The sequence below is a fragment of the Dendrobates tinctorius genome, unplaced genomic scaffold, assembly GCF_039654945.1.
Source record: "Dendrobates tinctorius isolate UK_male_01 unplaced genomic scaffold, ASM3965494v1 ptg000020l, whole genome shotgun sequence".
Classification (NCBI taxonomy): domain Eukaryota; kingdom Metazoa; phylum Chordata; class Amphibia; order Anura; family Dendrobatidae; genus Dendrobates; species Dendrobates tinctorius.
This window is the reverse complement of record NW_027361688.1, coordinates 53,264,961-53,286,918: the sequence shown is the minus strand read 5'-3', so window position 1 is coordinate 53,286,918 and position 21,958 is coordinate 53,264,961. Positions and strand designations below refer to the sequence as shown.

At 39.6% G+C, this 21,958-nt stretch overlaps 1 protein-coding gene across 1 annotated transcript in view; it reads left to right on the top strand.

The window, feature by feature from the left end:
- The window catches only part of LOC141083181 (protocadherin-16-like), a 37,796-nt gene extending 16,537 nt beyond the window's left edge, over positions 1-21,259 (top strand). The window contains exons 5-10 of the mRNA XM_073567347.1: positions 546-2,922; positions 5,574-5,710; positions 8,329-10,705; positions 11,217-11,332; positions 17,217-19,593; positions 21,167-21,259. Of these exons, the coding sequence (XP_073423448.1) occupies positions 546-2,922; positions 5,574-5,710; positions 8,329-10,705; positions 11,217-11,332; positions 17,217-19,593; positions 21,167-21,259 (7,477 nt within the window). The remainder of the gene's footprint in view (positions 1-545; positions 2,923-5,573; positions 5,711-8,328; positions 10,706-11,216; positions 11,333-17,216; positions 19,594-21,166) is intronic.
- Positions 21,260-21,958: the final 699 nt, after the last annotated feature.

Here is a 21,958-nt window from a genome sequence, read left to right as displayed (position 1 = left end):
TGCACTGCTGATAAAAACCTATAAGTTTTATAAATCATAAAATGATATAAAATGAATGTAAATGCATTAGTAACACATATTTAGATTTATTCATACAAAGTATTTTGAAGTGTAACTTAAAATTGCAAGAATTAAAATTCTTTACACCAAAAAGATATTATTTTTCTGTCATGCTTATTTTCTGTATTTCTATCCATTGGCCACTAGAGGGTAGACTTGTCATCCAGTAGATTACTCAGTCTATACCGGAGAATGTGCTCCTGTCAGCTCTGCGCTCTCCTCCCCCTGGCTCAGTGATTCACCCTCCCATCGTCTCTCACACAAAGAAGAGCTGCAGCTCTGATGAGAGCCGTGTGGATCTTTCTTTCCTTCAGATGGATTATCTTTTTGGGAATATGGACAGATAAATTCATCACCCTCATGCAGCTTGGATTACACAGGATCTACATGACATCAAATACCAAGAGAATCATTTAAGATATGGACATCAGAGGCTTTTGTCAGTGCTGGAAATGGCAAGTAGTCTGCTCCTTTCTCCTTTGTAGCTGGGGCTGGGTCTCTGGGCAGCTTCGTTATTCTATTGTTGAGGAGTCTGAGCCGGGGACATTGGTAGGAAATGTAGCTCAGGATCTGGGGATAAAACGTGCAGAGCTCTCTCAGCACAGGATACATCTGAGATCTGAGAAATACCAAAGATATTTCAGTGTAAACCAGGCAAATGGAGGGCTGGTTGTGAAGGACAGGATTGATAGGGAGAGCCTGTGTGGGTCTAGTCCCAGCTGTTTACTGCAGATAGAGGTTGTGGCTGAGAATCCGGTGGAGCTTTTTACTCTAGAAATAGAGATTCTGGATATTAATGATAATTCTCCTACATTTTTATCTGATGATCGCAATATTAAGATAACTGAATTATTAGCAGCTCCTGGTGCTCAATATGCTTTAGAGATTGCTGAGGATTTAGATGTTGGTGTGAATGGTGTCAGTCAGTATACACTGAATACAAATCCTTATTTCTCATTGTCTGTGAAGAATCTTAAAGATGGAACGCTCATCCCTCAGCTGATACTAGAAAAGGTTTTAGATAGAGAAGATAAACAAGAACATCACCTCATTCTCACAGCTATTGATGGAGGAGAACCGGCCAGATCAGGGACCTGCAGAATAACCATCGTTGTATTAGATATTAATGATAATCCTCCAGTCTTTAATCAGTCGGTTTATAAAATCAGCATTAGGGAAAATCTGCCTCTGAAAACTGTGATATTAACATTAAATGCGACAGATCAGGATGACGGAGCAAATGGTGAAATTCAGTTCTCCTTTGACGATCATACATCTAAATCTGCTAGACAGATATTTTCTTTAAATGAGCAAAATGGACAGATTTCTATCAATGGATATGTGGATTTTGAAGAGCAAAGCTTTTACGAATTATCTATTAAGGCCGTAGACAAAGGATTTCCCAATTTACAGGGTAATTGTATGGTACAAGTGGAAGTAAAAGATGTAAATGACAATCAGCCAGAAATTGCATTTACCAAGGTGGCTAATAATATTCCAGAAAACTCTCCATCAGGGGATATTGTAGGATTTGTTAATGTGAGAGACAAGGATTCTGGAAAAAATGGAGAAATAAAATTAGATTTATCACCAAACGTGCCTTTTAAAATTAAACATCTTAAAAATCGCTATGCCTTGGTCACAGATGGGAATCTGGATAGAGAGGAAACCCCCCAATACACCATAGAGCTGACAGCCTCTGATTTAGGGTCTCCTCCTTTATACAGTAAAACAAGCGTCACCCTCAGGGTGTCAGATATTAATGATAATGCTCCAGTGTTCACACAGTCTACTTATAATGCTTTCATTAGGGAGAACAGTGACCCCGGGACTCTTCTATGTACAGTATCTGCTACTGACCTAGATGAGGGGGTTAATTCTGATCTGGTTTACTCCATAGTTGAGAGTCACATTGACGGCTCCTCTGTCTCTTCCTTTGTGTACATTCATTCTCATGATGGGAATATATATGCTCAGCGATCCTTTGACTATGAGCAGATCCAGGTTTTACAAATCACCATAAAGGTGGAAGACTCAGGATCTCCACAGTTATCTTCCACTGTCCCCGTTTTTATCTTCATTCTGGATGTAAACGACAATCCCCCTTCTCTGCTGTATCCAGAGCACTCTGAGGACCTCATTGTCCAAGAGAGGATTCCCAAGTCTACAAGTGCTGGATATCTGGTGACAAAACTGTCCGCAGTGGATCTGGACTCTGGTCACAATGCCTGGTTGGTGTTTACTCTCATTGACCCCATCAATTATTCCTTATTTCAAGTGTCTAAACTCACAGGAGAGGTGAGAACTGTAAGAGGATTACAGGAGACCGAGAACATGGAGCAACAACTTGTCATTTCTATCAGTGATCAGGGGACTCCTCCATTATCCACCACAGTGACTGTACTTGTCAGTATAGCGGATGAGGTTATAGTGGAAAGACCAAAATCTGGAGACTTCCTGACCAATTCCAAACCCCCATCAGATATGACTCTGTATCTAATCATCTCACTAGTGGCCATCAGCTTAGTGTCACTTGTCACCTTCATGATATTATTAGTGAAATGTCTGAGGAAGGACAGTTATGATTACAGCAGTAGTTGCTGTATTCTTGGTGGATCCCAATCCAAATCCTACACAGATCAGTATCAGCCGGCTCTGTACCTGAACACAGATGGGACCTTAAAATACATGGAGGTCAGGATGGTCCCTCCAGGATCCCAGGGGCAGAGTTACCAAACTAATGTCCCCCCAGCCCTGGATCAACAAGATTTCAGTATTGTGCAGCCTCTAAATTATCCTCAATTAAAGGATATATATCAAGAAGCCTCATCTGAAGGGAATTCATCAAATGATGCAAACAATGTAAGTCTAAAATTTGTATTATTACAGTAAGTTTCTTATTATTGATGACAAATCTGAAATGGAAGTCAACATTTACAAAATATAAAAGATTTAATCTTTATACTTATTAATGTTATCTTTTTTTATATGCAATGTTATTCACATAACCAAACTGACAGCCTCTAACAAGACACTTTGCTCTTGAGCTGTTGTCGTTAAGCCTGATGATGATATTTTTAAAATACTTTTCATTAATTTTGATATATTTTGCATGTACTATATCAAATACATGAATATATTATAGCATAAATATTGTCTTTTAAATATTAGGCCAGTAACTGAGATAGAAGGACACAATTTTATTTCCTCTATGGCAAATGACAGTGGTTGTCTGTTTAAAAATGGTTTATAGATTGAATCTATTTAATTTATCTCTATTTCATGATCTTTATTATTCTTTGATACCAAGAACCAGCATCTTTCCAGTGTGTTATAAACATTTATAATATATTTTCCCTATTGCAATATTATTGCAGAATATTCTTACATGCATGATAAAGAAGCCAAAACTATACAGGAATATGGGTTCTTCTAAAGATTTTGCCATAGTTACTCTAAAATTTGTTGCCAGATTGCACATATATTAGATACTGTACATGGTAAAGCAGATTTGTGAAAATTGTTAAAAGAAAATGTTTACTGTCGATAGTAACCAATCACATTGCAGATTTCATTTTAACAGAGCAGCTTAATATAATAAAAAGCTCCTTCATAGCTGGTTGATAAGGGGAACAATTTTTTTTTTCAGTTTTGATATATGAGGCTCACAGGGTCTGATTCATGAAAGCTTTTTTGCTAGAATTCTGGCTTTAAAAGCTTCGAAAAATTGTACAATTTTTGCACAATGGAAGTTCGAATGAAAAATGTGTGACTTGGCATGTTCATGCCGTTTTGTGCCAGCTCGGATGGAGTAGGCATAGTTGAGGTAAATGAGATAGGGCTGAGCCTTGTGGGGATCTGACAGGGCATGCTGACCCCCCGCTTGTCAAAATTCATAATAAGCAGTGGCAATTACAAATCCTCTCTTCTGTGGCAAGGTGTACTCGGAGGCACACACAATTATGCATCTTGATTTTTTCATTAAGAGGTATGTACCTCTTAATAAATAAGGAGCCTCACACTCCACTTTGCCCCCTCATCAAGTCCAGGACTGAGATATTGGAGACCTATCATTTGGATAGGTCATCAGTATGAGATCATTGGGATCCATCATCCCATACCTCATTGGTAAACTGATACTTGATGCCACGGACAGTCAAATAACTCACCTTAGGCGACTGTGGTGGTTGATCTTGAAATGAATGGAAGCTGAGCTGCAGAAGTTGAGAACTTCAACCATACTGCATGTAGATGTAGAGTTTTGGCTCCATAGACGGTATGCTTCCAGTGGGCACGACACAGGTACCAGCTCTTCTAAGGGGGTGCCAGTTGTTATCCACCACTGTTCTTAAGTTGATGACCTATCTTGTTCCCGAAAATCCCCTTTTATTGCTCAATCTATTAGGATAAAACAGACTATTTTTCTCAAATGGACCATTGAACTTACAGGTGTACAAGACTTTTGTACTGAAATACAACATTGGTAACTTGGATAACTCCCTTCCTTTTACTTGCTGCCTAAGAGCCTAAGGGCCCTGTCACACAGCAATCTCGCTAGCGAGATCGCTGATTTTGTGACACATCAGCGATCTTGCCAGCGAGATCGCTGTGTGTGATGGGGATCAGCGACCGGCCCCCCTGCCGGTTATCGCTGATCGTGCTCGAGCGGCCTGGGCCATTTTTCAATCGCTGGTCTCCCACTGCCCCGCACGCATCACTGCGTGTGGCAGCGAGATACCAATGATCATCGACGCTGGTTTCTAATGTAAACGTCAGGTATCCAAGAGCCGCGGCTCCTGGATACCCGACGTTTACATTGGAAACCAGCATCCAGCGTCACTGGTCCTGATCGCTGGGGCTATCTATGTGACAGCTCACCAGCCATCAGCCTAACGATGTCCCAGCGATCCCATCATGTCGGGTCGTTGGTGGGATCGCTGGGACATCGTTATGTGTAACAGGGGCTTTAGACTTTGCCTAAATTTGGAATATGACTCACAGTAATGGCATGTTAAGCCAATCTACTGTCTATGATCTTTAGTGATTATGATCAATAGTCACTGAATATAGTAACCTGAGCCATCTTCTTGGTCATTGACCATCAGCTGTTCTATTTTTCAAGCAGAACTTAAAATTTTTCTTGCGATCAAAGGTAACTAGTGTCTCCTACATGATAATATAGTCTATCAAGTAAAGTGAGTAATAATCTTATAATATTTCTTAAGGAAAGTGTGATAAATTGACCACATACAGCAATTGTTCTTCTATTGTTTCTACCCTATTAGTTTTAAGATGACTTTCTGTATATGTAAGGTTTCCTTTGACCAAGTGTTGATTGAAAACCCTAAACTCCAGTGATGAGTGTAATGTGGTGACTATTACAACCCTCACATTATCTGTACTGCTCCCTTAGAGGTCATTGGCAGCAACCAGTGATGTGGTGAGGATGACTAGCTAGTGACATTTTAAAAGACATGACAGGTAACAGACATTAAGCGTGATGGTTCTCATAGATGACATTGACAGGAACTGCTCATAGAAGATTACACGTGGCAGCATTTAACATGACTTCTTCAACACAATTTCACACTGATACAAATCCATTACACCGGCATCCTTCCTCAGATATCTTTAAAGATGCTCCTATGAGGCAAGAATTCATTTTTTTCTCTAGGTCTTCCACACCAGGCTGTCTCATTGCATTCCACCACTCTTTAGGGCTACCCAAAGTAATATCAGGACTACCTGTAACTCTGTTCCACCGTTGTTCATATTATATCCCTATTTTGGCCTTTCCTCAGCTTCCCACAAGGCTGTACTTCTTGGATCATTGCTTTTGCCACTTTAACAAGTCCTTGTTCATATAGGACTTATTATCTGTCTCACTAATGTTAACTGTATTTTAACTGCAGCCACTCTGATGATCTAGGCCGATACAATCTTGTAGATTGTGAGCCCTTGCGGGCAGGGTCCTTTCTACTCCTGTACCAGTCGTGACTTGTATTGTTTAAGATTACTGTACTTGTATTTATTATATATACCCCTCCTCAGATGTAAAACAACATGGAATAAATGGCGCTATAATATTAAATAATAAAAATAATAATAGTAATAATAATAATACATCCTTTTGTATATCTGAAGTCACTCCCTGTGCTTACCTACTAACTGCTAATCCTTTCCTCACCTAAACACATTTATTATAACAATGCATTACTACATCATATTACAGAAGTCACAGAATCTCCAGGAAAGCCGATCGTTCTTCCACTCTCTTATGTATACAGTATGCAACATACACCCTAAAAGTTATTGGGTCATTATGATTTTCAGATGTAGACATTGACTGAAAGGTTAAGAGAGATGTAAAAAAGTAATTATAGGTTCTTAAATATTGGAATTTGCGCTGCTCCATGTGCACTTAAAAAGTGTATGGGTATTTTAGTCTCTACTATATGGACTTTTGCCTTTTCTTGTTCTTTTAAAGTTATGAATAAATTTCCCAATATTCTCTTCGTGACTTGTCCTTTCATGCAATGATACTAAATACAATTTACATGTATAAATATTTTACTTAATCAGTTTTATTTCTCAGTACTTAATAGTATTTTATAGAATAACTAGCTGAAGAGCCCGGCGCTGCCCGGGCATTGTAACTAACTGTGGTTAGCTATAGCAAATTATAATTATCCTCCATCCCATAGTCCTGTGCCCATATACCCATCATACATATCCACGATCCCATAGGCCCGTGCCCATATACCCATCATACATATCCTCCATCCTATAGTCGAGTGCCCATATAACCATCACACATCCTCCATCCCATAGTCCCATGCCCATATATCCATCATACATATTCTCCATCCCATAGTCGAGTGCCCATATACCCATCACACATCCTCCATCCCATAGTCCCATGCCCATATATCCATCATACATATTCTCCATCCCATAGTCGAGTGCCCATATACCCATCACACATCCTTCATCTCATAGTCCCATGCCCATATACCCATCATACATATCCTCCATCCCATAGTCGAGTGCCCATCTACCCATCACACATCCTCCATCCCATAGTCCCATGCCCATATATCCATCATACATATTCTCCATCCCATAGTCGAGTGCCCATATACCCATCACACATCCTCCATCCCATAGTCCCATGCCCATATATCCATCATACATATCCGCCATCCCATAGTCGAGTTCCCATATACCCATCACACATCCTTCATCTCATAGTCCCATGCCCATATACCCATCATACATATCCTTCATCCCATAGTCCCGTGCCCATATGCCCATCACAGATCCTCCATCCCATAGTCAACCATTATGACATCATAATGAGTGGTGGGGCTTGCAACCTATGATGACATCAGCGTCGCCATGGCAACCATTATGACATCATAATGAGGGGCGGGGCTTGATACACACACTTTTTCCCCATTATGTAGATAGGGGCAAAATTGTTTGGTGAATTGGAACTTGTGGGGTTAAAATTTCACCTCACAACATAGTCTAGGACACTCTAGGGGTCCAGACGTGTGACTGTGCCAAATTTTGTGGCTGTAACTGCGACGGTGCGGATGCCAATCCCGAACATACACACACACACATACATCCACACACTTAAGCTTTATATATTAGATATACAGTACCTAAAAAAATTACCAGTTTATTTAGAATACAGTACAATATGTAAAGACAATGCAAGTTGTAAATATATTGGATGTTTAATTACAAAGCCTGTGTGCTAGTATAGCTTCAGATGTCTCACTATACATATGTATTTCTTTTAAATCTAACTTGCACCAGAATATGTCGATTTTTGTAAAGAAACATCAGGGGAAAGTATTCAGTGTTTCTAATTCTTTCTCTATTCTGCTTATTTGCTGTATTTCTAAATATTGGCCACTAGAGGGCAGTCTTGTCATCCTGTAGATTACTCAGTCTATACCAGAGAATGTGCTCCTGTCAGCTCTGCGCTCTCCTCCCCCTGGCTCAGTGATTCACCCTCCCATCGTCTCTCACACAAAGAAGAGCTGCAGCTCTGATGAGAGCCGTGTGGATCTTTCCTTTCTTCAGATGGATTATCTTTTTGGGAATATGGAGAGATAAATTCATCACCCTCATGCAGCTTGGATTACACAGGATCTACATGACATCAAATATCAAGAGAATCATTTAAGATATGGACATCAGAGGCTTTTGTCAGTGCTGGAAATGGCAAGTAGTCTGCTCCTTTCTCCTTTGTAGCTGGGGCTGGGTCTCTGGGCAGCTTCGTTATTCTATTGTTGAGGAGTCTGAGCCGGGGACATTGGTAGGAAATGTAGCTCAGGATCTGGGGATAAAACGTGCAGAGCTCTCTCAGCGCAGGATACATCTGAGATCTGAGAAATACCAAAGATATTTCAGTGTAAATCAGGCAAATGGAGGGCTGGTTGTGAAGGACAGGATTGATAGGGAGAGCCTGTGTGGATCTAGTCCCAGCTGTTTACTGCAGATAGAGGTTGTGGCTGAGAATCCGGTGGAGCTTTTCACTCTAGAAATAGAGATTCTGGATATTAATGATAATTCTCCCACATTCTCATCTACTGATCGCATTATTAAAATCACAGAATTAGTAGCATCGCCTGGTTCTCGGTTTCCTTTAGAGATCGCTGAGGATTTAGATGTGGGTGTGAATGGTGTCAGTCAGTATACACTGAATACAAATCCTTATTTCTCATTGTCTGTGAAGAACCGTAAGGATGGAACGCTCATCCCTCAGCTGATACTAGAAAAGGTTTTAGATAGAGAAGAAAAACAAGAACATCACCTCATTCTCACAGCTATTGATGGAGGAGAACCGGCCAGATCAGGGACCTGCAGAATAACCATCGTTGTATTAGATATTAATGATAATCCTCCAGTCTTTAATCAGTCGGTTTATAAAATCAGCATTAGAGAAAATCTGCCTCTGAAAACTGTGATATTAACATTAAATGCATCAGATCAGGATGACGGAGCAAATGGTGAAATTCAGTTCTCCTTTGATGACCACACATCTAAATCTGCAAAAAGAATATTTTCTTTAAATGGCAAAACTGGAGAGATTCATATTAATGGACATGTGGATTTTGAAGAGGTGAATTTTTATGAATTATCTATCAAGGCAGAAGACAAAGGCATTCCCATTTTAGAGGGAAGCTGCATCGTTCATGTGGAAGTGGAAGATATTAATGATAATGCACCAAAAATTACATTTTCAACAGTGAACAATGAAATTCCAGAAAATGCTCTGATAGGATCAGTTGTAGGATTTATTAATGTAAAAGATGAGGATTCTGGAAAGAATGGAGAAATAAAACTGAGTTTATCACCAAATGTGCCTTTTAAAATAATATCTCACCAGAATCGCTATGCATTGGTCACAGATGGGAATCTGGATAGAGAGGAAACCCCCCAATACACCATAGAGCTGACAGCCTCGGATTTAGGGTCTCCTCCTCTATACAGTAAAACAAGCGTCACCCTCGGGGTGTCAGATATTAATGATAATGCTCCAGGGTTCACACAGTCTACTTATAATGCTTTCATTAAGGAGAACAGTGACCCCGGGACTCTTCTATGTACAGTGTCTGCTACTGACCTAGATGAGGGAGTTAATTCTGATCTGGTTTACGCCATAGTTGAGAGTAAGATTGATGGCTCCTCTGTCTCCTCCTTTGTGTACATTCATTCTAATGATGGGAATATATATGCTCAGCGATCCTTTGACTATGAGCAGATCCAGGTATTACAAATCACCATAAAGGTAGAAGACTCAGGATCTCCACAATTATCTTCCACTGTCCCCATATTTATCTTCATTCTGGATACAAATGACAATCCCCCCTCTCTGCTGTATCCAGAGCACTCTGAGGACCTCATTGTCCAAGAGAGGATTCCCAAGTCTACAGGTGCTGGATATCTGGTGACAAAACTGTCCGCAGTGGATCTGGACTCTGGTCACAATGCCTGGTTGGTATTTACTCTCATTGACCCCATCAATTATTCATCCTTTCAAGTGTCTAAACTCACAGGAGAGGTGAGAACTGTAAGAGGATTACAGGAGACTGAGAACATGGAGCAACAACTTGTCATTTCTATCAGTGATCAGGGGACTCCTCCATTATCCACCACAGTGACTGTACTTGTCAGTATAACGGATGAGGTTATGGTGGAAAGACCAAAATCTGGAGACTTCCGGACCAATTCCAAACCCCCTTCAGATATGACTTTGTATCTAATCATCTCCCTAGTGGCCATCAGCTTAGTGTCACTTGTCACCTTCATGATATTATTGGTGAAATGTCTGAGGAAGGACAGTTATGATTACGGACGTAGTTGCTGTATTCTTGATGGATCCAAATCCAAATCCTACACAGATCAGTATCAGCCGGCTCTGTACCTGAACACAGATGGGACCTTAAAATACATGGAGGTCAGGATGGTTCCTCCAGGATCCCAGGGGCAGAATTACCAAACTACATTACCTCCAGCCTCAGAAAAGCAAGATTTCAGTATTGTGCAGCCTCTAAATTATCCTCAGTTAAAGGATATATATCAAGAAGCCTCATGTGAAGGGAATTCTTCAAATGATGCAAACAATGTAAGTCTAAACTTTGTATTATGATAGCACGTTTCTTATTATTGATGACAAATCTGAAATGGATGTCAACTTTTAGAAAATCTTAAAGATTTCATCTTTACACTTATAATATTAATTTGATCTTTTTTTATATGCGGTGTTATTCAGATAACCAAACTGACAGCCTGTAACAAGACACTTTGCTCTTGAGCTGTTGTAGTTAAGCCTGATGATATTTTTTATATTATTTTCTTTAATGTTGATATATTTTGCATGTATTATATCAGATACATGAATATATTATAGTATAAATATTGTCTTTTAAATATTAGGCCAGTAATTGAGATCGGACACAATTTAATTTCCTCTATGGCAAATGACAGTGGTTGTCTGTTTAAAAATGGTTTATAGACTGAATCTATTTAATTTATTTCAATTTTATGATTTTTTTACCTTGATACAGAAAAACAGCATCTTTCCAGTGTGTTATGAACATGTATAATATATTTTCCCTTTTGTAATTTTATTTCAGAATATTCTTATATGCATGATAAAGAAGCCAAAAATATACAGTAATGCGGGTTCTTTTAAAGATTTAGCCAGTTACTCTAAAATTTGTTGCCAGATTGCACATATATTCGATACATGGTAAAGCAGATTTGTGAAAATTGTTAAAACAAAAATTTTAATGTCTATAGTAACCAATCACATTGCAGATTTCATTTTACCAGAGCAGCTTAATATAATAAAAAACTCCTTCATAGCTGGTTGATAAGAGGAACAATTTTTTTTTCAGTTTTGATATATGAGGCTCACAGGGCCCAATTCATAAAAGCTTTTTTTGCTAGAATTCTGGCTTAAAAAGCTTTGAAAAGTTGCATAATTTTTGCCCAATGGAAGTTTGAATGAAAAATGTGTGACTTTTGGTATTTTCATGTCGTTTTCAGCCTGCTCCGATGGGGTTGGCATAGTTGGGGCAGGATGAGGGGAGCGAGACCTTATTGGGATCTGACAGGGCATGCCAACTCCCGCTCATCAAAATTCATAATTAGCAGCGGCAATTACTACTCCACTCTATTATGGCGAGGTGCACTCAGAGGCACACACAACTTTGCACCTTGATTTTTTCATTAAGAGGTGTGCACCTCTGGATAAATAAGAAGCCTCACACTCAGGGTCATACTGGCCCACCAGAGAACCGGCACACCGGGCAGCTATGGGGCCCCTGAGTCAGCAGAGCAGCAGCTGGAGACAGGAGCCTGTCCCCGCTGCTGAAGAGAAATGAATATTCATGCTACCCCACACCCCCATGGGTGTGGAGAGGAGTGAATATCATTTCACTTTAATAGCAAATGTAAAGCCGGAGGTGGGCCCCTGCCAGATGGCTTACCCTGGCGGAGCGGAACTGCAGGGATTTGTTGTGGTTTCCTTTTCAGCTCTTCCTGTCTGTCACAGCGCAGCTGGATGACATAATCATTCAGCGCACTGTTGCAGACAGAAAGTGCCGGCAAGGAAGTGGCTGCTGGGATGTCCTATGTCTGTGGGGAACTTGCAGAGGTGAGTGGTGCTGTGTGTCTGTCTGCCTCCGTGTGTATGTATGTGGTGCGGTGCTTTGTGTGTGCGTGTGAGAGAGTGGTGCGGTGCTGTGAGTGGGTGAGAGAGAAAGTGGTGTGGTGCAGTGCTGTGTGTGTGTATGTGGTGAGGTGGTATGTGTGTGTGAGTGAGAGAGTGATGCGGTGCTGTGTGTATTGGAGATTGGCAATGATGGTTGAGGTGGAAAGGACAATGATGGTGGTGGTGGGGGAGGCAATGATGGAGGTGTTGAAATGGCAATGATGGGGGTGGTGGGAGAGAAAGCAATGATGGTTGTGGTGTAAAGGACAATGAAGGTAGTGTTGGAAAGGACAACAGTGGTGGAGGGGGAGGAGGCAATGATTGAGGTGGTGGAATGGGCAATGATGGGGGTTGTGGGGAGAAATCAACGATGGAGGTGGTGGCAAGGGCAATGATAGGGGTGGTGGGGGAAAAGGCAATGATGCAGGTGGTGATGAGGATAATGATGGGGTGGAGGGGGAGACAATGATGGAGGTGGAGAGAGGCTGCATTATAATTTGAGGAGGCTATATTATATTCTGTGGGGGGACTGCATTATTCTCTCAGGGGACTACATTATATTCTGGGGGGCTGCATCATACTATATGAGGGGGCTACAGTATACTCTATGGAGGTCTACATTATATTCTGTGGTGGGTTTGCATTATTCTCTCAAGGGGCTACATTATATTCTGGGGGGGCTACATCATACTATATGAAATTCAAAATGTCCCAATAAATACTAACTAAAAGCTGGCACTTAAACGCATAAACTCAATTCTTATGCGGAATAACACCCAAAGGTACCCGAAAATAAAGAGATCCAACAATATTACAAAAAATAATAATTTTATTATTGCAATATTTTCAAAAGTAATATACAGCAATGCCCAGTAGAAGACACTAATTAGTGCCACTAATGCTCCACTAATTGAGGTAATATTATAGGTTTCCCATTTTTTATACTTATATCGGAATTACCCGGGCTATTTGGATTAGCGCTTTTCATTCTCATGGCTGTGATATTTCTTAAATATAGCTATATGGGTATATTGATTGACTTATAATTATAATGGGTACCGTTTTGGAAGGGATATGTATTTGGTCCTTTTATATAAGGGAAAGTGTGGCATATAAATGAAGTTTTTATAGACACTGTTCTTTAATATTTATATTTATTCAAGTTATATAACATATATGCTGCACGATTTGGTATATTTTTATACAATAGATTGTAGTGGCTATACATAAACTTGTCAGTGTATTTTTTAGTGTCTTCTACTGGGCATTGCTGTTTATTATTTTTGAAAATATTGCAATAATAAAATTATTATTTTTTGTAATATTGCTGGATCTCTTTATTTTCGGGTACCTTTGGGTGTTATTCCGAATAAGAATTGAGATCATACTATATGAGGAGGGCAGCATTATGCTCTATGAGGGGGCTACAGTATACTCTATGGAGGGGCTGCATTATGTTCTGTGGTGGGGCTGCATTACACTATATGAGCGGGCCTGCAATAAACCCTATGAGGGTGCTACATTATATTCTATGGTGGGGACTGCATTATACCTTATGAGGGGTTGCATTATATTTTGTGGGGTGCCGCATTATATTCTATGATGGGGGCTACATTATTTTATAAGGGGGCTGCATGACATTCTATGAGGGGGCTACACTATATTCTATGACTGGGCTACCCCAACCCCTGCTACATAATTAAGACGTGTACTACCTTATATTATACCCTGATATTAGTGTGTTTTACCACGCAATTGGTGGTCTTGCATTTATTTCTGAGTAGCTACATAGTGGGCCCCAAGAATGATTTTCTCTGATGGGCCCAAGGTGCTCCAGTCAGATGCTGCTCACATTCCACCTTGCCCCATCATCAAGACCAGGACTGAGATATTGGAGACCTATCATTTGTATAGGGGTCATCAGTATGAGATTATTGGGATCCAACATCCCATACCCAATTGGTAAACTGATACTTGATGCCACAGACAGCCAAATAACTCAACTCAGGCGACTGTGCAGTGGATGACCTTGAAGTGAATGGAAGCTCAGCTGTAGTAGTTGAGAACTTCAACCACACTGCATGTAGATGTAGAGTTTTGGCTCCATAGACTGTATGCATCCAGTGGGCATGACATCAGTACCTGCTCATCTAAAGGGGTGCCAGTTGTTATCTACCACTGCTCTTATGTTGACGATCTATCTTATTCCTGAAAATCCCCTTTTATTGCTTAATCTATTTGAATAAAACAGTCAATTTTCCTTAAATGGACCTTTGAACTTATAGATGTGCAAGACTTTTGTACTGAAGTACACCATTGGTAGCTTGGATAACCTTCCTTTTACTTGCCACCTAAGACTTTGCCTACATTTGGAATATTACTCACAGTAATTACATTTTAAGCCAATCTATTGTTTATGATCATTAGTGATTATGATCAATATTCACTGAATATAGCAACTTGAGCCATTTTCTTGGTCTTTGTCTAGCTGCTGTTCTAATTTTCCAACTGAACTTTATATTTCTCTCATGAGCAAATGTAACCAGTGTCTCCTACATGTTAATATAGGCTATTTTTAAAGTAAAGTTAGTAATAATCTTATATTATTTCACAAGGAAAGTATGAGAAATTGACCACATACAGCAATCGTTCTTCTATACTTCTACCCTATTAGTTTTAAAATGACTTTCTATATATATATAAGGTTTCATTTGACCAAGTTTTGATTGAAAACCCTAAACACCAGTGATAAAGGTGATGTGATGACTATTACAACCCTTAAGGGCCTGCCACACTAAGAGATATCGCTAGCAATATCTCTATAACGTCACCGGTTTTTGTGACGTTATAGTGATATCGCTAGTGATATCGCTATGTCTGATACTTACCTCCGACCGCTCACCGCTGGTTATCGCTGATCGCACGAGAACGTCCTGGACTGTTTCTCGTTGTCTGCTTCCTGCTGGGGCTTCCTGCTGTGACGACGAGCGAGAGGACGTCAGGATCGCCTCATCTGACAGGTAAGTAGCGACCCCCGACCCCTGCTATGTCGCTGGTGAGATCTGCCTGTGTGGCAGCTCACTAGCGACCACTTAGCGATGCACCAGCGATCCTGAACGCATCATATCGCTGGACGGGATCGCTGGCACATCGCTAAGTGTGACAGTACCTTTACAGTACCTTTACTGCTCCCTTAGAGGCCATTAGAGGCCATTGTAGCGACCAGTGATTTGGTGACGACGAGTAGCAAAAAAGTATTGGAGTCATAGTTCACAATAGAAGTCTTTTACTGAGGTAGTTGAATTTTAAAAGATATATCAGGTAACAAGCATTAAGCTTGATGGTTCTCATAGATGACATTGACAGGAACTTCTCATAGAAGGTTGAAGGTGGCAACATTTTACGTGACCTCTTCAACCCAATTTCACAATGATACATATCCATCACACCTGTATCCTTCCTCAGATATCTTTACAGATGCTCCTGTGAGGCAAGAATTCAATTCTTTTCTCTAAATCTTCCACAATAGGCTGACACACTGCAGTCCACCGCTGTTCAGAGCTACCCAAAGTAATATTAGGACTACCAGTAACTCTGTTCCACCGTTGTTCATATTATATTTCCGTTTTGGCCTTTCTTCAGCTTCCCACCAACCTATATTTGTAGGATCATTGCTTCTGCCACTTTACCACGTCCTTGTTCTTATAGGACTTATTGTCTGTCTGATTAATGTTCACGATATTGTAACTGCAGGCACTCTGATGATCTAGGCCGCTACATCCTCTTATATATCTGAGGTCACTCCCTGAGCTTACCACTAACTGCTAATCCTTTCCTCACCTAAACACATTCATTATAACAATACATTACTACATCATATTACAGAAGTCACAGAATCTCCAGAGAATTACATTTTTTCGTCTACTCTCTTATATATAAAGTATACAATAAATACCCTATGTGTTATTGGGTCGTTATGATTTTCAGAGGTAGACAATGGCACAAAGGTTGACAGGGTTGTAAAAAAGTAATTACCGTATAGGTTCTTAAACATTGGAATGGTGCGCTGCTCCATGTGCACATAAAAATAGCATGGGATTTTTAGTCTCTACTATATGCACCTTTGCCTTTCTTGTACTTTTAAAGTTCTGAATAATTTCTCCACTATTCTCATCTTGACTTGTCCTTTCGTGCAATGGTGCTAAATGCACTGTAAATGTATAAATATTGTACCTAATCGGTTTTGTTTCTCAGTGCTTGAATATCAGTATTTTATAGAATAATACACTCTACTTAAAAATGAACAGTTTATTTAAAATACATTATGTAAGGACAATGGTAGTTGTTAATATATTGGATGTTTAATTACAAAGCCTGTGTGCTTTCATAATCTCAGTTGTCTTTGTTTAGTTCTGTATGTAATATCAATCGCTATATATATATATATGTATTTTATTTTAATCTAATTTACACCATAATAAGCACAGTTCTGTAATTTAAAACTGGGGTAGAATATTCCAGTGTTTCTAATTCTTTTTCTATTCCTCTTACTTGCTGTATTTCTAACCATTGACCACAAGAGGGTAGACTTGTCATCCAGTAGATTACTCAGTCTATACCGGAGAATGTGCTCCTGTCAGCCCTGCGCTCTCCTCCCCCTGGCTCAGTGATTCACCCTCCCATCGTCTCTCACACAAAGAAGAGCTGCAGCTCTGATGAGAGCCGTGTGGATCTTTCCTTTCTTCAGATGGATTATCTTTATGGGAATATGGACATATAAATTCATCACCCTCAGGCAGCTTGGATTACACAGGATCTACATGACATCAAATACCAAGACAATCATTTAAGATATGGACATCAGAGGCTTTTGTCAGTGCTGGAAATGGCAAGTAGTCTGCTCCTTTCTCCTTTGTAGCTGGGGCTGGGTCTCTGCGCAGCTTCGTTATTCTATTGTTGAGGAGTCTGAGCCGGGGACATTGGTAGGAAATGTAGCTCAGGATCTGGGGATAAAACGTGCAGAGCTCTCTCCGCGCAGGATACATCTGAGATCTGAGAAATACCAAAGATATTTCAGTGTAAATCAGGCAAATGGAGGGCTGGTTGTGAAGGACAGGATTGATAGGGAGAGCCTGTGTGGATCTAGTGCCAGCTGTTTACTGCAGATAGAGGTTGTGGCTGAGAATCCGGTGGAGCTTTTTCCTCTAGAAATAGAGATTCTGGATATTAATGATAATTCTCCCACATTCTCATCTAATGATCGCATTGTTAAAATCACAGAAGTGTTTACAGGTCCTGGTTCTCGGTTTCCATTAGAGATCGCAAAGGATTTAGATGTCGGTGTGAATGGTGTCAGTCAGTATACACTGAATACAAATCCTTATTTCTCATTGTCTGTGAAGACTCATAAAGATGGAACGCTCATCCCTCAGCTGATACTAGAAAAGGTTTTAGATAGAGAAGAAAAACAAGAACATCACCTCATTCTCACAGCTATTGATGGAGGAGAACCGGCCAGATCAGGGACCTGCAGAATAACTATCGTTGTATTAGATGTCAATGATAATCCTCCAGTCTTTAATCAGTTGGTTTATAAAATCAGCATTAGGGAAAATCTGCCTCTGAAAACTGTGATATTAACATTAAATGCAACAGATCAGGACGATGGAGCAAATGGAGAAATTCAGTTCTCCTTTGATGACCACACATTTGAATCTGCAAAAAGAATATTTTCTTTAAATGACAAAACTGGAGAGATTCATATGAATGGACATGTGGATTTTGAAGAGGTGAATTTTTATGAATTATCTATTAAGGCAGAAGACAAAGGCATTCCCATTTTAGAGGGAAGCTGCATAGTTCATGTAGATGTAGAAGATGTTAATGATAATGCACCAAAAATTAAATTTTCAACAGTGAATAATGATGTTCCGGAAAATGCTCTGATGGGATCAGTTGTTGGATTTATTAATGTAAAAGATGAGGATTCTGGAAGGAATGGAGAAATAAAACTGAGCTTATCACCAAATGTGCCTTTTAAAATAAAAAGTCATCAGAATCGCTATGCATTGGTCACAGATGGGAATCTGGATAGAGAGGAAACCTCCCAATACACCATAGAGCTGACAGCCTCTGATTTAGGGTCTCCACCTCTGTACAGTAAAATGAGCGTCACTTTCGTGGTGTCAGATATTAATGATAACGCTCCAGTGTTCACACAGTATACTTATAATGCTTTCATTAATGAGAACAGTGACCCCGGGACTCTTCTATGTACAGTATCTGCTACTGACCTAGATGAAGGGGTTAATTCTGATTTGATCTACTCCATAGTTGAGAGTCAGATTGATGGCTCCTCTATCTCCTCCTTTGTGTACATTCATTCTAGTGATGGGAATATATATGCTCAGCGATCCTTTGACTATGAGCAGTTCCAGGTATTACAAATCACCATAAAGGTAGAAGACTCAGGATCTCCACAGTTATCTTCCACTGTCCCTGTCTTTATTTTCATTCTGGATACAAATGACAATCCCCCCTCTCTGCTGTATCCAGAGCACTCTGAGGACCTCATTGTCCAAGAGAGGATTTCCAAGTCTATAAGTGCTGGATATCTGGTGACCAAACTGTCCGCAGTGGATCTGGACTCTGGTCACAATGCCTGGTTGGTGTTTACTCTCATTGACCCCATCAATTATTCCTCATTTCAAGTGTCTAAACTCACAGGAGAGGTGCGAACTGTAAGAGGATTACAGGAGACCGAGAACATGGAGCAACAACTTGTCATTTCTATCAGTGATCAGGGGACTCCTCCATTATCCACCACAGTGACTGTACTTGTCAGTATAACGGATGAAGTTATAGTGGAAAGACCGAAATCTGGAGACCTCCTGACCAATTCCAAACCCCCATCAGATATGACTCTGTATCTAATCATCTCCCTAGTGGCCATCAGCTTAGTGTCACTTGTCACCTTCATGATATTATTGGTGAAATGTCTGAGGAAGGACAGTTATGATTACAGCAGTAGTTGCTGTATTCATGGTGGATCCCAATCCAAATCCTACACAGATCAGTATCAGCCGGCTCTGTACCTGAACACAGACGGGACCTTAAAATACATGGAGGTCAGGATGGTTCCTCCAGGATCCCAGGGTCAGAGTTACCAAAGTAATGTACCTCCAGCCTCAGAACAGCAAGATTTCAGTATTGTGCAGCCTTTAAATTATCCTCAATTAAAGGATATATATCAAGAAGCCTCATGTGAAGGGAATTCTTCAAATGATGCAAACAATGTAAGTCTAAACTCTGTATTATGATAGCACGTTTCTTATTATACATGACAAATCTGAAATGGAAGTCAACATTTAGAAAATCTAAAAGATTTAATCTTCACACTTATATTAATTTGATCTTTTTTTACATGCAGTGTTCAGTCCATACTGAAAGCCTCTAACAAGACACTTTGCTCTTGAGCTGTTGTAGTTAAGCCTGATTATATTTTTTATATTATTTTCTTTAATTTTGATATATTTTGCATTATGTCAGATACATGAATATATTATAGCATAAATATTGTCTTTTAAATATTAGGCCAGTAATTGAGATAGAAGGACACAATTTCATTTCTTCTGTGGCAAATGACAGTGGTTGTCTGTTTAAAAATGGTTTATAGATTGAATCTATTTACTTTATTTAAATTTCATGATCTTTATTATACCTTGATACCAAGAACAATCATCTTTCCAGTGTGTTCTAAACATGTATAATATATTTTCCCTATTGTAATATTATTGCAGAATATTCTTACATAGACATGATAAATAAGCCAAAAATATACAGGAATATGGGTTCCTCTATAGATTTTGCCATAGTTACTCTAAAATTTGTTGCCAGATTGCACATATATTCGATACATGGTAAAGCAGATTTGTGAGAATTGTTAAAAGAAAAAGTTTAATGTCTATAGTAACCAATCACATTGCAGATTTCATTTTAAAAGAGCAGCTTAATATAATAAAAAGCTCCTTCATAGCTGGTTGATAAGGGGAATGCTTTTTTTTCAGTTTTGATATATGAGGCTCATAGGGCCCGATTCTTAAAAGCTTTTTTGCTAGAATTCTGGCTTAAAAACCTTTGAAAAGTTGCCCAATTTTTGCCCAATGGAAGTTTGAATGAAAAATGTGTGACTTGGCATGTTCATGCCGTTTTCAGCCAGATCGGATGGAGTAGGCATAGTTGAGGTAAATGAGGTAGGGCTCAGCCTTATGGGGATCTGACAGGGCATGCTGACCCCCGCTTGTCAAAATTCATAATAAGCAGTGGCACTTACAACAAATCCTCTCTTCTGTGGCAAGGTGTACTCAAAGGCACACACAACTATGCATCTTGATTTTTTCATTAAGCGGTATGTACCTCTTAATAAATATGGAGCCTCACACTCCACCTTGCCCCATCATCAAGTCCAGGACTGAGATATTGGAGACCTATCATTTGGATAGGTCATCAGTATGAGATTATTGGGATCCTTCATCCCATACCTCATTGGTAAACTGATACTTGATGCCAAAGACAGCCAAATAACTCACCTTAGGCGACTGTGGTGGTTGATCTTGGAATGTATCGAAGCTGAGCTGCAGAAGTTGATAATTTCAACCATACTGTATGTAGATGTAGAGTTTTGGCTCCATAGACTGTATGCTTCCAGTGGGCACAACACAGGTACCAGCTCTTCTAAGGGGGTGACAGTTGTTATCCACCACTGCTCTTAAGTGGAGGACCTATCTTGTTTCCGAAAATCCCCTTTTACTGCTCAATCTATTAGGATAAAACAGACTATTTTTCTGAAATGGACCATTGAACTTACAGGTGTACAAAACTTTTGTACTGAAATACACCATTGATAACTTGGATAACTCCCTTCCTTTTACTTGCCGCCTAAGAGCCTATGACTTTGCCTAAATTTGGAAAATGACTCACAGTAATGACATGTTAAGCCAATCTACTGTCTATGATCTTTAGTGATTATGATCAATAATCACTGAATATAGTAAACTGAGCCATCTTCTTGGTCATTGAAAATCAGCTGTTCTAATTTTCTAGCAAAACTTAAAATTTTTCTTGCGATCAAAGGTAACAAGTGTCTCCTACATGATAATATAGTCTATTCATAAAGTAAAGTGAGTAATAATCTTATATTATTTCATAAGGAAAGTATGATAAATTGACTACATACAGCAATCATTCTTTAATAGTTCTACCCTATTAGTTTTAGGATGACTTCCTGTATATGTAAGGTTTCCTTTGACCAAGTGTTGATTTAAAACCCTAAACACCAGTGACAAATGTAATGTGGTGACTATTACAACCCTCACATTATCTTAGAGGCCAGTGGCAGTGACCAGCGATGTGGTGAGGATGACTAACAAGGAAGTAGTGGAGGCCATCATAGTTCACAATAGAAGTCTTTTACTGAGGTAGTTAAATTTTAAAAGACATGACAGGTAACAGACACTAAACTTGATGGTTCTCATAGATGACATTGACAGGAACTTCACGTGGCAGCATTTAACATGACTTCTTCAACACAATTTCACAATGATACAAATCCATCACACCTGCATCCTTCCTCAGATATCTTTACAGATGCTCCTATGAGGC